Source organism: Phoenix dactylifera, chromosome 11, assembly GCF_051530095.1.
Source record: "Phoenix dactylifera cultivar Ajwa chromosome 11, Ajwa_hap1_PhDact_Kaust_v1.1, whole genome shotgun sequence".
NCBI classification, from domain to species: Eukaryota; Viridiplantae; Streptophyta; class Magnoliopsida; order Arecales; family Arecaceae; genus Phoenix; species Phoenix dactylifera.
The window spans coordinates 3952735-3967965 of record NC_143200.1 but is presented as its reverse complement, the minus strand read 5'-3'; the positions used below and the strand labels follow the sequence as shown (position 1 = coordinate 3967965).

Here is a 15231-nt window from a genome sequence, read left to right as displayed (position 1 = left end):
GGTCAATAGCCTCTCCAGCTCACCAAAAACTTAACAAGGAACGAAAGGTAAATCCCTACCTGAGATGCAGGACCAGTTAAGTTGTCACAACATCCTCATATGAAGAAATAATTCTAATCAAGATCAACAGCAAGGGATCTGCTGTGAGATTAGAAGACAAATAATTTGAAAGATTAACTATAGTCCTATGTCCAGCTATAGGTTTTTTCGCCTTTGGGTTCAGAAAATTCTATCGAGTGCTGGACAAGCAAAATTCAGGATATCAGGTACTGGAAGTAATGGTAGTTCTGCAAGCTCGTCCAATTAAAATTTAACTCCAGGGAGGTAACCATAACACATTCTACAAGATGCCGCAGAAGAAGGCCATGAATTTAGGTTGCTCAATTCATGACAGCACAAACAGACAATTAGATGCAAGATAAATTTGAATCCATATGTGATCACATTGCATATTAACTTTAACTGTTGAGATTTATCAGTCAAAAGTCGCCTAAATCCAGAAGAATGACTTTAGAATTGCCCTAGGGCCAGTTAAAAGAGTAATAGGGGAGCCCCCTAACGGAAATGAATGGTACCCCACTCACAGTCATCTCAGTCAGTGGATGGAAGGTAAACCCTATGAAAGTTATTCATAGTAAGCTTCCTCCTACAGGTAGGGCACTTCTTCTGGGCCTTAATGGAGGCCTTGATGCAGCTTTGACAGAAAATATGACCGCAAATAGTTGTTGATGCTTCAACCAGTGGGCTCAGGCAGATAGGGCAAGTGAAGGTGGGTTCCTTCTGTACCACCTTTTCTGGCTCCGGATCAGGTTTCATGATAGCCCTCCTCTGTGATGTGTTTAAAGATTTAGAATTAGAGCTAGAAGGCAAAAAGAGTTTATAAAGAAATTCACTCTTGATATGGGTAGTGTGAAGGCAAAAACAACTGCTTGTTAAGCACTAAAACTATATCTCCCAAGGAAATGCATGATTTCAAAAGGACAAAGAACTGCAAGAGAAACTTAGCACGTACAGCATAAACAGCTATGTAAAATTTCAGTACTCAACTAGATAAAAGCACAAAAAGAGACTTGGTATTGCAAGAAAAACCTAGCATGAACAACATCAGGAGATCCATAGATTTCTGTAATTGCATATGCAAAGCAGAAAAATGACCGACTATAACATTATAATTTAATTAAATCCCTGTGCTTAACTAGACTAAGTGCAAAAATTATTCTCTCCCACCCACTCTTGTCAGATTTGAAGCATAAAAACAGTAAATGTGATGAGAAGTTATAGAAACAATAGCTGTCTCCTCCATGTCCAAAATTCAAATAACAAGTTACTGAAATGGCAAACAAAAAGTTGTTCATGCAGCTGTAGGTGTGCGAGGCACCCTGGCTGCCGCATAGGCCCAGTGACCCCAATATTAGGCCAGGCAGCATGGTAGTCACTGAGGCATCCAGATAGGCCTAAAGGGCACACAGAAGCGAGCCAAGCGCAATGCTATTAATGTAGAGATATGTGGGTTGGGCAGCGAATGCAGTTAAGACAGGGCCTAATTCAGTTTAATCTGAGGGGATTGAGGAGCATGCTTCCAAGAAAGAGAACAAAGGTTGGCGCAGGAAACAGAAGATTTAAACTCAGGTGGCGGTTAACTGTACCAAAACATCAACCCCCCCTCCCAACTACGCCCACAACCACACACAAGCATGGAAAAAAAAAGAGAGAAAAAAATAAGGGGAAAAAATTTCTCTTCTCCCACCCACCAACTCTGCCTCCCTTAGCAGATCCTTCCCTTGGCCCCTTTTCTCTGTTCCCTCTTCCTCTTCCTCTGTTTCTGCCTCATCTCACCCTTATTCTAATGAATTCTAAATAATAGTTTTTTCTAATGAATTTTATTTATTTTTTAAATAATAATTAAATATGAAAAGCACAGGTTTCCATAAAGTAGGACCACTGCTGCTTGCCTACCATAACCAATCTTTTGACTCTTGCACCTCAACGAGCAACATCTCACATTTCCTTAATTGTAAAACAGATTTCAGGAAAAAAAGACTGCACCACAAGACTCAAATTCTACTCATATAGCCAAGTCTCCACTTCATTGGACATTTTATCATTGTAGGGAATATCAGGTAACTTGATGAATTTTGATATTGATGTTCACAGGCTAAAAGATTCATAAGAGACTACTTAGGTGCCTGCTTAGGATGAATTTTGGAGAGAGTTTATCAATGTCTTAAATTGACGACCACCACTTAGATGCCTGCTAAGATGGGGCCTCCTAGAGGAAGCAAAAGTGCCCTCATGTTTCCCACAACATTTCAGCATTGATTCAAAAGACAACAGCCCAAGCCACCCAGATAATCCCTTCTAGGTCCTAACGTTTAAAGTTTTGAATCACTTTTTAGTATGAGGTTTATAACGTATTATTGAACGTTGGCAAGTTGATACCCACCACTGAGTGGAAACATCTTATTCGATATGTTATGTTTCATTTGTTAGATTATAACTGTTTTCAGGTTTCTCCTTTTTACTTTTTTAATAAGTTATAATCTTTAGACCACCTTGACCTTTAAATGCCAGCTCCAGTACTGCTTCTTGCAGTCCTTTAAGACAATGTGTCTCAATATGGATGCCATGAATGATTTATGAATTAATATTTGTTGTTTCCAATTTGGCACTCTCCATCAACTTACTACATCATAGTTGATATATTATGTTTTACTATTTATAGTATAACTATTTTTGAATTTATTGTTATATTTATTTTTTTAAAATTTTTAGGTTCTCTTAACTTCTAGGCACCAACTCGATGCCTAGGCACCAAGCAACCCCCTGTTTGCCCATCTGACTCTAATATACTTCGAAAAATTGCAGCTTATAACATTTTGCTTATCAAAATTTAAATAGTAAGCTTCCTTGGATTGCGGTAATTTAACAACCGAAAGAAAATGTTTCTTTTGATCTTGATCAATGAAATGAAATATTCTATTGCTTCTTAAATATGGATGCAAAAAATCATTTCATAGGTGATGACATAAGGTTTGACGAGCATGATCGTGATAAATGGATACAATTAGCCTTATAGCAAGGAGCTTGGCGAGCGGACAACTTTCCACTTATGCATGCCAACTTGGCATGCATGCAAAAGATATGAGGATTGTACGAGGGGGCATTCCTCTCCATTACCATCAAGCTAAGGCGATCCATTACCACATTGCAACAATACTGGATAAAATCCCATTAATCCTCCAAAGTGTAAGTTTTCATGCTTGGGCCACCGTGGTATCCTGGTAATCTCTCTAACATATTACTTTTTCTATCAATGTTTCGAACCTTTAATCATTTCTCCCATTAGTCACTTATCTCCACCCTCATTCCATAATACCCTAGACCTTTGCACCTAACTCCAAGAAAGCACCTATAAAGTACTGAGCAAAACAACCCTTTTGTATCCCTCAATTTATTTCCTTATCCACCAAAATCTGCATACCGAATGACCTTCAAAATTGACGGGAAATGTTGATACTTTGAACTTAGTTCTAAGTTAACATTTAGTTAAGAGAGAATTCCTTGGAAAGCTGAAGTGATATAATTTGACGGAATTGAGTTCTAGATAGACATGTAAGCCTACCCTCAAACCATTCATTTTACTAACATTGAAGCCTCATCCTTTGATTTCTTGTTTGCAACTAAAATTCCTTTGGCTTCAGAGAATTAGTGCTAGAGAGAAGAAATTGAACCAGGAACAACAATAAATAAAGTCTATAAGATGACAAAGACTGAAAATGCAGTTCACTAGAAGTTAAGATTAATATTTAACCTAAATGATATAACTAACAAAGTTAGTTTCCAAGATGAATAGCGACAAGCTGGTAGGACCAGATGTGCCAAGTTTCTAGGTCTTAGAATGTTATAATATAAGTTTTATCAGAAGAAACTTCATCAGTTCCCTTGAAATTTACAGGAGATCTGAGATTAAGAGTTGAACTACCAGATTGAAAAGAAGACCAAAAAGGGGGGAAGGGTCCCAAGGCAAGGTGCTGTAGCAGCTAGGTTTGAAAACTTAGGACTTTTAAAGGTATTGAGGTGGTTAAAGAAAAGCATTAGAAGACGTACAAAAACAAAAATGCAGTGCGATAAAATCATCAAAAGATTGGGAAAAAAAAATAAAATGCTCTGGGTTTGATGCAAAATTCACCATTGTCAAACCCTAGGAATCTTCCTCCAAGTTGCAGGTATTGCATCCTGAGGGATCAGTGCATCATGTCTTCAGGGATTGCCACCACAGAGGAAAAGCAAGGGAAGTCTTATTTAAAGCCACAGGGTTATAAACTTCCTAACAACACAGATGGAAATGGAATACCATCGAAGGCCGTTATGGAACAACACCACAATTGCAAAGTTGGAGTTTAGTTAAAGAGGATGACAAATAAGGATGTCCTCACTAGGACGAGATAATTAAAAAGGTTCTCTTCTGGGCTTTAAGACGTCAAAAAGCTAAGAGTGAAAAAAATGGATTTAACAATACATCATTCATTTCCCTAGAACGTTTACATGCTGATCCTATAAAGTCAGGTGATTCATTCTCAGATAGCATATGCCTATATTTTTTCTTGTTTCAATAATTTACAACATGCTACCACCATAAAAATCAAAAATTCCAATCTTATATTACTATTTCTTCCAATTTTCCATATTTTTAAGCCAACAGATACTTGCCTCTTGCCAGCTAATGTCCTTATATGATGATTTCATATCATAATCTGCAATCTTAGATTCCTCAATTAATTAGAGTTCTATAACTTAACAAATATGTACCTTAGAATTTGGCACATTATCTAGACCAAACTCAATGCTGAAAATAGTAAAAATATTGCTAAAGCTAAATAAAACAAGCTGTACAACCAACCCAAAAGCCACAAAAAAGATTTTTGTTCAACTAACCTTCATATAACACTAGAAGATGGTCATACCTTTTATTAATGTTCTTGTCAAGTAAAAGCTTCACACAACGGGAAAAAAGAGAGCTTTTTGTTTTTTAAAGAAAAAACAATATTATAATGTTTTGAGGATAAAATTATAGAAAAAATGGAAAACAATAATTACAAAACATATTGAAATTACAAATATGATAGACATGAAGAACAGACAAAACAATGTGAAATAAGATAACAAATAGTAATTACCTTGGCATCATTTTCCTGTTCCAAGTCAGGATAAAGATCACAATTAATGATAGTCCCATTTGTCGGAAGCCTTTCACGCTTGTTGTGAATGTTGAGGGGTAATGTGGTTACTGGTTCCATAACAGTGACCCCTACAAAAATCGATTGAGCATTGAGTTGACACATAAACAGAACAGAAAATATAATAAACAGCATATAAGGTATTTAAATAATATATATAAATGACTAATTCGTTTAATTTTTTCATAGTTATTGTGATCCCTTTATAGATACAAAAGATAACAAGAAGAACAGAGAACTTGAAATGAGAAATTAAAATAAAATATCAAAAATTGTACAAATTCAGAAAAACCCAGAGTATGACCAGAAATAACATCAATCAGCCAGATTATTTTAAACCACGCTTTTGAGGAAAAAGTTAAAAAATTCAGAAATAAAATATAATTAAATAAAATTAAGCCCATGCTTGTAAGCAACAAAAGGACAGAAGCCATCAAAAAGGTACTTGTTCACTATCAAACTCTTGCTTCTATTACTAAAACATCAGTATCATCTTAGTAAATTAACCTATGCTTTTACTTTGTTACGCCAATTTGTTCTAGATTGAATTGGAAGGATAGAGCGTTAGATTACTGTCGCCACCTCCAACTTATTTACTGCATAATAAATAAGGGCCCAACTTATTTAAAAGTCATTTCTTAAAATCCAAAAACGGGTCCAAAAAGTTGCCATACATAGAGCTAAACCAACTTGAAAAACCTAAGAATGTGCTAACGTGTAAGACATTTTTGGTAAGTCCTTGATTTTGGTAAGTCCCTGATGTTCAAAGGCCACCATCGCCCCCAAAAGCATGCTCGGCGCTAACATATCTGCATTTGTTCATAACATATCATATGACTCCTCAATCCAACTAAAGTTTGACATTAATATTCTAATATAACCCTATTAATTCACCTTCAGAGCAATAACTTATTTGTCAAATGCAATATGGAAATAGAAGCCATAATTAAAAACCAACAGTAAGATAAACTACCAGGTCCAAGTGCATGAAAGGACCCATTCAATATCATGCGACACATTTATATGTCATGCAAACTCCGGCGATGCATTTCCACCTCCTGAGTTCGACTCTTACCCTGAGCAAACTACACTTGTATCACAGTCCCCAACCTGTCCTATAAAGAGAAGATAACATGCCTAATTACATCTTCGTCAATGATAGCACAGCTCCACCAAGGGCCCTACATGTGAATTCCACCCCCATGAACAAGGTAATGGTGGAGCCTAGGATGGCCCAATGATGAGCCAGCAAATGGCAATATGTGATTGGAACTAGGGTTAAGGAGACAATGGAGCTCCTGATGGAAAACTTGATGTAAAATCAAGAAGACAATGGAGTTTGGGTGAATTCGGTAGCCAGTATGGCTAGATATTGACCACAGACTCCATCATGCATGTTCCCTGTGTTCCATGGGTCCATAAATAATGGAAATTCCAGATGATAAATACAGCATAGTGCATGACATAGTAACAGTATAACACAAAATGATGATTCTAGTCTTTTGACAAGTGCATCACACTATCTATATGCATGTATATATTAGCATGGGTGATCATTATAATTTTAAATAAAAAAAGATTCCAAAAATAGAACTAAAAATGGAAAAAGATAAATCTCTTTTTGATAAGGATAACTTTGCATGCAAGAAATAAACACGTAAAACAGGAAACAAAAAGTTTGACAAAAAGGAATAGACTAAGGGCCTGTTTGGCATCATTTTTATTTTATATTTTTATTTTTAAAACAGAATTACAAAAATCAAAGCAAAAAAAACAAGTTTGGTGCCATTATTTTTATTTTCTTTTTTTCACAAATCATTTTCATTCTTGTCAGCGTAGTCCTCCCATAACTCATATCCTTGGGTCTCATAGGAAGCAGTGGTTTATTTGATGCTGTACAAGTTTGACAAAAAGGAATAGATTAAGGGCCTGATTGTCACACTTTTCAAAAATAATAAAATCATATCTTTTTATCACCACCACTATCGACACTGCTGCCACTGCTGCCGCTGCCATCCACAAAGATGCCACTGCCACCATCGATGTTTAAACCAGCAATGCCATTACCTGCACCGCCATTGTTTCCACAATCACCATCATAGCTATCACCGCTCGCTACCACAACTATTACTGCAGCCACTCCCCACCATCTTCACTAAACTGCTACCACAATCACAGCCTCTACCACACCACTACCACCATCACCAGTGCTACCACCACATTGTCACTCTCGCCTCTGCCACCACCCCCGTATTACTACATCACTAGCTCCCCCATCGCCACTGGCACCACCACCAACACTACCGCCTCCTTTATCTCCATCACCACTTCCACCGCCTCGACCACCATCATCATATTTATGTTCTTAAAAATAACGGACTAGATGAAATAAGTTTTACATTTTAAAAATATAGAAATAAAATAGAAACAAAAGTTCTATTTTCCTATCTTTGGAAATAAAAGAAAGGTGATGCCAAACGATACCTGAGCATCAGCTATATCATAAGCATCCAATTCTACAAACAACATTTCCAACCAACAAGATAGGGGCTCAACAAGAAAGACACTCGACCATTATCAACAGTTAAATATAGCAGGTATTAAACTTATTAAAGAATTTGGTCTGCTAACAGGATACTCCAAATCCACAATAAAAACTGAATCTAAAAAACACGTTCTTCATATAACGGAAGCATGAGATTCATTTCATCTTAGATCTTAAGATCACCTGATTGTAATGGACCTGATTCCAGATCTTCATCAAGAACTACCATCACAGATTGGTTCCTCCTGGCCCAGTTCCATGTCTAAACAAGTAAAAAGACATACCACGATCATGTAAATAAAGCATCAAGCTCGAGAGAGTGAGAACAGATACTCAATCCCAAGGAGATAATGCTGATAACAGTGAAATTAGAACAGACATACGACTCAGAAAAGCTATTGATTATACAGATTATCATATTGCATAACACATATTAATCATACTGCATATGCATGCATCTCATATCTAAGGATTTGTGACCATACAATCCTTCGCACATTGAATCCAAAGACAAGGCTTGAGTTCACAACTCATCCTCACACAAGCAAGCCTTTCAGCCTGCCTAGGGACTCAAGCACAGTTGACGACGAATGATACCAAAGCCTAAGAGACCATAAACCACTTTTAGGGGGAAAAAGGCTGGGAATGATGAACAAACTTGAGGAAATACTCTTGAGGAATAAAGCATCTCAACGTCATCTTCAAGTGCATCCACATCAATGGGCGAACTAATTAACCCGTGATCGGGTATGGGCACCACCCGTTGCTGCTCTCTGGTGGGAGGAGAGCGCTGAGGATGGACAGGAACCGTAGCTTCCTGCGAGACACAAGGATGTGCAGAACGGGAAGACCCCTCAGGCAACCAGCTCTCAGCTGGTGGCACATTGAGGTCAAGATTCAGAACCATCTTTGCACCGGTATCGTCCCTTGTCTGCCTCCAAGATCGCCTCCACGGCACCCACGCGCTCATGCTACGTATCAAATCAGTATTCACTTTGCAGCGAAATCCTAAAATTGCAAAAAAAAAAATCATCACAAAAAAACCCCTTAAATTCCACTTTCTTGCCCTATAAAAGTAGGAGAAAACACCCAAATAAAAAGAAAAATAGCTCCAAATAACGAAATTTTATGCTGCAAAAAAAGAGGAAGACTCTAGAACCACTACTGCATCTCGATTCCGACAACCAGAAAAAAAAAAAAAAGAAAATATTTTTATTCCTATAAATACGGGTTTCAAGCTGAGTACATCGAGAACAGAAACTTCTCAAGAAAAAGAACGATTAAGCCCAAAAGACGCTCACAAAACGATCACATCACTATTACGAATCGTCACAATCTTTGCAAGATAATAAAAGGAGATGAGGCGAAAGAACACAATCAGCGAAACCCTAATCAATCCAAGAAAACATCATAAAAATTCAAAAAAAAAAAAAAAACAGAAGTCGCCGATGGAAAAGAGGAAGGAGAAGATCGCCGGCGAACGCGTACCTCGCGACCCGGATTAGGGATTGGTTGGGGAGGGACTCGGTGGGGGCCCCCCCGGTATAAGAAGGGCTCCCCCTTTCCTTTCTCGGCCCCGAGGCCGTGGTTTTAATTTAGGCAAGGTTGGGATCGAGAAGGAGTCCTTAGGGAGAAGATTGAGAGAGAGGGGGAGAGAACGAGCGAGTTCTCATCTTTCCTTTCCCCGCCGACCGCTTCGTTAAATCAAAACTGGTGGCGCACCGGAGCGCCGTGTCTGGGGCGCGTTGCATGTGTGAACAGGCATATCCAATACAGAGTTGGACATTTGGCAGATGATACAAACAGCTCCACTCCATTGTTAGACTTTGTGGACCACCAAGCCAATAGACCCTATGATGATGTGAATCTTAATGTTGATTGGCACAATATTTTTCTCTCCTTTTTTTTTTTCTTTTTGTTTTGATGTTACATATGGAAGATTTATTTCGAAACTTATCCTGTTACAATTTATGTAAAAAAAAAAATCAAACAAACACTTTTGTGTTGGTGATTCAGACAGACTAATTGGTCATCGACAAAAAAATCTATGTGTAAGTATATGCATATCGAGATATATAGTGCCACTGGTCTAATGATGGAGAAGCTTGTCGTCATGGTGATTATGGTAACTGTTTCATAATTATTGGTCTTCAATGGACAATATCATTGATCTAATGATGGAGCAGCTTGTCGATATACATATGGAAGATTTATTTCGAAACTTATCTTGTTACAATTTATGTAAAAAAAAAAAATCAAACAAACACTTTTGTGTTGGTGATTCAGACAGACTAATTGGTCATCGACAAAAAAATCTATGTGTAAGTATATGCATATCGAGATATATAGTGCCACTGGTCTAATGATGGAGAAGCTTGTCGTCATGGTGATTATGGTAACTGTTTCATAATAATTGGTCTTCAATGGACAATATCATTGATCTAATGATGGAGAAGCTTGTCGATATACTGAATTATCGTTACAGATGTTGAAGCGTCTGATCGGTTGACGACAGTGTAGAATATTTTTGCTTTGTCGCCATGTACCAAAGATTCGTTTGGAAGCACAACCTATTGTAGTTTACATAAAAAAAAGAAAAAAAATAACTTTATAGACCACTCTGTCGGGGAAGATTAACTACATTCTTAAAAATCAAATAACCACTTTCCTATTAGCGGTTTTGATAGTTGTTTTACGATAATTGGTTATCGTCGGAGAATTTTATAAGTATGGACATATAGAGTTTATTAATAACTCTACACATATGAGTTTAAAACACTTAAGATTGCCATATTAGTATTTATTTTCTTTTTGAAGGGACTATAATGGTATAAAATCGTAAATAAGATTGTTGCTAAATTACATGCTAAAATGAGCTTTCCTTCCCCACCTTTAGCCCTCCCTCTCCGCCAGTACTTTCCTTCAAAATCAGGTGAATCTCCATCGGAGGCTAGCGATCTATAGGCAAAAATCTCACTTACAGCTCGGTTTAGAATAGGAAGTTCGCAGTGTGCATGTATCAAGAAGCGGGATAGCTATGGAACCTATTCGATACCTTCGTTTAGTTTTTTGTATGCTATAAATCATCTAGGTGAAAATACCAACCTGAAAGTGGATGGTGGATTGAAGGTAACACAGGGCATTACTGTACGTAGCCACGCATCATACTTGTCTGATTTTTGGATCTAGAGATCTAAAGAAAATTAAACTTATAGACTGCTGCTAGCCGATGAAGCAACATAGAGATTCCATAATTACTTAGTTATAATTGATTATTTAGTTGAAGTTCACATCTAGAAAAGCTAAACTATTGTCAATTATCTAAAACAATTGATAACCAATAACTATATATTTATGGATATATATAATTGAAAATTTATTGTTAATAGATTTGCGTTAGTTGATTGATAACAGAATAAGGACTTAAGATTTACTATACTAGTATAGAATTGTGAATGAGTTCCTTTTCACTAGATATATGTTGTAGAACATGGTGGAGCCTATTCACATGTTTAATCATCACAAAAATAAAGTCTCATCATAGAGAATAGCAAACTAGAGAAAATGTAGCGCATTCCTATGTATAGCCATAACTCTAAAGCTCACCTTATTATCATTATCTAAAAATTAAGAGTTAGTAAACTTTGCAAGCCAATGGCAAATGAATTGATAACCCACATCAACAATAATTCAATATTTATTCAGTTACAATTGTTGATATGACATCGTTAGAATGCATTTGATAATATTTTATAATAAGATCTCTTTAATTCCAACTCTTCATTAGAAAGAAGCAAAACTATAATCTTAACTTCAATCAGTTTTATCTAATTTTAGCATAGCATATTGGTGGTGGAAGCAAAAGAGCAGTCAGAGCGGTAGTGAGAACAGATATAGACTTTAGGTCAGTCAAAGAATCGAACAGAATAAACCTTCTTATTTGGTTGGGTTCAAAATAGGATTAGATCAATTTTGGTTCCGATTTTCAGAAACATGATTGGATCAACTTGAAATTACATTAAGAGTCTAGGTAAAAATTAGATCTGAACCAAATTGATTCACATATATACATATATAATGTATTTTATAATAATTTACAATAAATAATATAAGTTATTTGGTTATTGTTTTGAGTTTTATATATTGTTGTTGCCGCTAAATACGATGCATGACTTCTTCTTTTTTTTCATATTTGATGAGCTATCATATTATTGCTAAATAATAAGTTATTATCCCATTATATTTATTTTACGTATGTATTATAGACTTATGCTCGTTGAGTATTCACTCATGATTTTGAATGAACTTTTTTCCGTGTAAAGTAGTTCATTATTTTTGCACCTTGTACAAAATATATTGTCTTCCAAATTCATAATTTTCTTTTCTAAATGAATTGTTAGATGCCCTTTAGTGCATTATTCTTGATTTTATGTTTCTATTTCTAATATGTTTTCCTCAACGAAATAGATTCTTTATTTGCTTAATTATATTTTGATTATTTGGGTAATCCTAAAAATAACCCAATCCAATACAATTTAATCTGGTCAAGCCAGGTTGGTTTCAACATTAATTGGTTCAGTTCTGATTCCAAATTGAAAACCGATTAAGATTGAATTCGTTCTAGGTTAGTCTCTAAACCAAAGCAACCCCAACCCATGTCCACCCTTTGCTAATAGTGATTCAGCTGAGAGCAATGAAAGCTAGAAGGTTATGCAAAAGTAGAAGGAGAGATGGATTGATGAAAATATGTAGATGATGGCAATGCCAATGGTGGAGTTTAGGCAGTTAGGTGAACTAGCAAATATAGTGGCCAAGAGAGCTTTATGGTTGTGGCGCAATGGTGAGGCATGACCATGGAGGGAAGAAGTGTGGAGCAATTAATAGAGGCAAGGGAGGTTTTCATGCTAATGGAAAGCAGTAGGGCATGGAACAAGCAATGGAAAGGCATAAGGATGGAGTAAGGAGATCCTCAAAGGTATAAGAGCAGGTGGTAGAAGGTGCGTTGTAGAGGTGATAATGGGTGCCCCTGGCAAATGATAGCTAGGAAAGGTTAGGGATTGGGTGATATTAGGACATGAGCTATGGTGAGGGAGAGTTAGATGAAAGAAAGGAAGAAGATTGGAAAAGAAAAAAAGTAACAATTGACAAAAAAAAATCTTTATAGCTTATTGGTATCACAAGAAAGTTGGTTCCTTTTATCTATATCTATGTATGCTGACTGTAATTGCCAAATAAGTGAGAGTATTTATTTTGCTTTATACTATATGGTTTTCTCTGAAGAACCTTGGAAATTCCTAGATTACTTGGTTAAGTTCCACTTTCAACAAACCTGGGGTTCTTCTCCTTTTCAATTATAGAGTCCTCTCCTATGCAATTCAGCTCTGCATGGAATTCTATACCACAACAATTTCCACCAAAAGGTCTTAACCCTTATAGTAGTTTTCACTTTCCACACAATCATAACAGAGGCCAGTAATTATAGTCAGACCATATCCCTTTCAGTACTCGGGATTAAACAAATGTCGGTAGGGAAGCTAGTCCTATTCCAGAGTCTTTCATCAGTGAATGCTTGTGCTTCAGCTTCTTCAGCAGAGCATGGAGAAAAGAAAATAAAGAGGTCTATGATTTGATCACCATTAGAGTTTCACTGCTATTCTCGCACTATATCCATTGAGGTTGGTTGTTGATCAACATTATATTTTATTGAAACCCTATGAGGGGCCTCCGAGAAGTGATTATAGATTGAGTTTCAACAATATATTCTTATTAAGCATGGCGATTGAAGATTGGGAAACTATCTCTATAAGAATTCATCAGCGGCTATCAATACGAATGATAGCTCTATTCATCCCTTAAGAGACAAGCTAATAGAAATAAATAGCTTGGAATTTCTAGCTTTCCATATATACCAAGGGATTGTAGATGCCAAAATGAAAAGAGAATGGTCCTTACACTTTACCAAACAAGTAGGGAATAAATATGAAGTAATCCATTGAAAGATTGAGACAGAACTTGAATATGAACTATAAATTGGAAAGAAAACCATACTGTGTGAGCAAAATCACATTCAAGATAAAGGTGCTCTTATGCTTTTGCAGATTGGTTGCACATTGGACAAATAGGAGCAAGTAGCTAAATTATAACTAAAAAAAAATTAAACAGTTCCTTCTTTTTTATGGGTAATTATGGCAATTAACTGGTGTAACATAATTTACTACAAATCTGCATGTATATATAGTTATAATTGGTTATAACTACATATATACATATGGATGTACAATGACTAAAGGTTCATTATATAGTTACAAATTAACAACAATTTTCTCCATCACCAACCTAACATCCTAGAACACCAGCAGAGGAGCTAATATGCATATTAAGATTCAATAATGACTAACGAAATAAAATCAAAACTACTGGATTACTAATGACTCAATAAAGACAGCCAACAATTGCAGCAAAAGAAAGCTGGCGAATACGAAAAGAGATAATTAGGTTGAAACCAGACCCACAACCAGAAACCCAAGCATGAATCCAACTCGACTCAATTCAGTCAAAAATAATAATAATAATTTTTATATCTTTATAAAATTATAAAATTTCTTGCAAGAACTAGCAAACACAGGATGAGACAGCAGCTAAACTGATAGGGGAGAAGAATAGATTTAAGGGTCAATTGTTCCTCTCATTCAAAAAGGATGATGTGATTTTGTAAAGCCTTGTAAGTGTTTTCTTGATTTGGCAACCATACTCATATAAATATCAACTTGGTAGCTACTTTATAGTGCATGACTTGATTCTTCCAGCAAGTTTCAACCTCACCTGATGTTTTTACTATATTCAAGCATACAAAAACAATTTGTACAATGAAGTTGCATTATATAAAACCACAAGTTGGTCATTGTTGAAGACATCCTATTTCAAGTCCTTGAGGACAACCAACCACTTGGTTGAAAGGATTAGGTTGCAAATCAAAGATGCAAAAGACTATTTGTTTTTTTTCTTTTAACCATAGGCAGTGTACCATTTGACAATAACATTAGTGGAGAAAGAATCATTTTGTAGTTAACATAAAGAGAGCATCCTTCGAAAACAGGAGCATTTTACCTGCACTGTGAAATAAAACTCTGGTCACATAAAACTTTTTTTGCCCGAGAAAGAAAGCGGAGTTCTATGAGAAATCAGAAAATTCAATTCCAAGAGAAAATAACATAAAATATTTTACACGATCGTACATCCTACTTATTTACTCAGCAAATCAATGCATAACTACTGAACCCTGATTTGGTAAGAGAAAAAAAGTTGCACAATTAAATTTTACATGCTTAACAATGCCCTTCCTATAACCAGTCTAAAAAGGACAATAGAAAAGACATCAAATTATAGCCTTTAAATTCCTTTAAATCTAAAGAATCAAACAAATGAGTTCAAGTTATGACTCACTTTAAA

The 15231-nt window shown here is 36.1% G+C and overlaps 1 protein-coding gene across 1 annotated transcript; it reads right to left on the bottom strand.

The window, feature by feature from the left end:
* Positions 1 to 419: 419 nt before the first annotated feature.
* Positions 420 to 9580, bottom strand: LOC103710584 (uncharacterized). The gene is made up of 5 exons (XM_008796367.6): positions 9271 to 9580; positions 8441 to 8790; positions 7966 to 8044; positions 5178 to 5308; positions 420 to 828 (listed from the first exon to the last, which is right to left on the bottom strand). Exons 2-5 carry the CDS (start codon positions 8750 to 8752, stop codon positions 592 to 594), a joined length of 759 nt encoding a protein of 252 aa, XP_008794589.4. The 5' UTR covers positions 8753 to 8790; positions 9271 to 9580; the 3' UTR covers positions 420 to 591.
* Positions 9581 to 15231: the final 5651 nt, after the last annotated feature.

Coding starts and splice junctions, on each gene's coding strand:
- LOC103710584 (XM_008796367.6), bottom strand. CDS start 8,752: ATGAGCGCGTGGGTGCCGTGGAGGCGATCTTGGAGGCAGACAAGGGAC. Junction 8,045..8,440: donor CCTCAAGAGTATTTCCTCAA/GTTTGTTCATCA, acceptor TTACTTGTTTAG/ACATGGAACTGGGCCAGGAG. Junction 829..5,177: donor AACAGGAAAATGATGCCAAG/GTAATTACTATT, acceptor AACACATCACAG/AGGAGGGCTATCATGAAACC.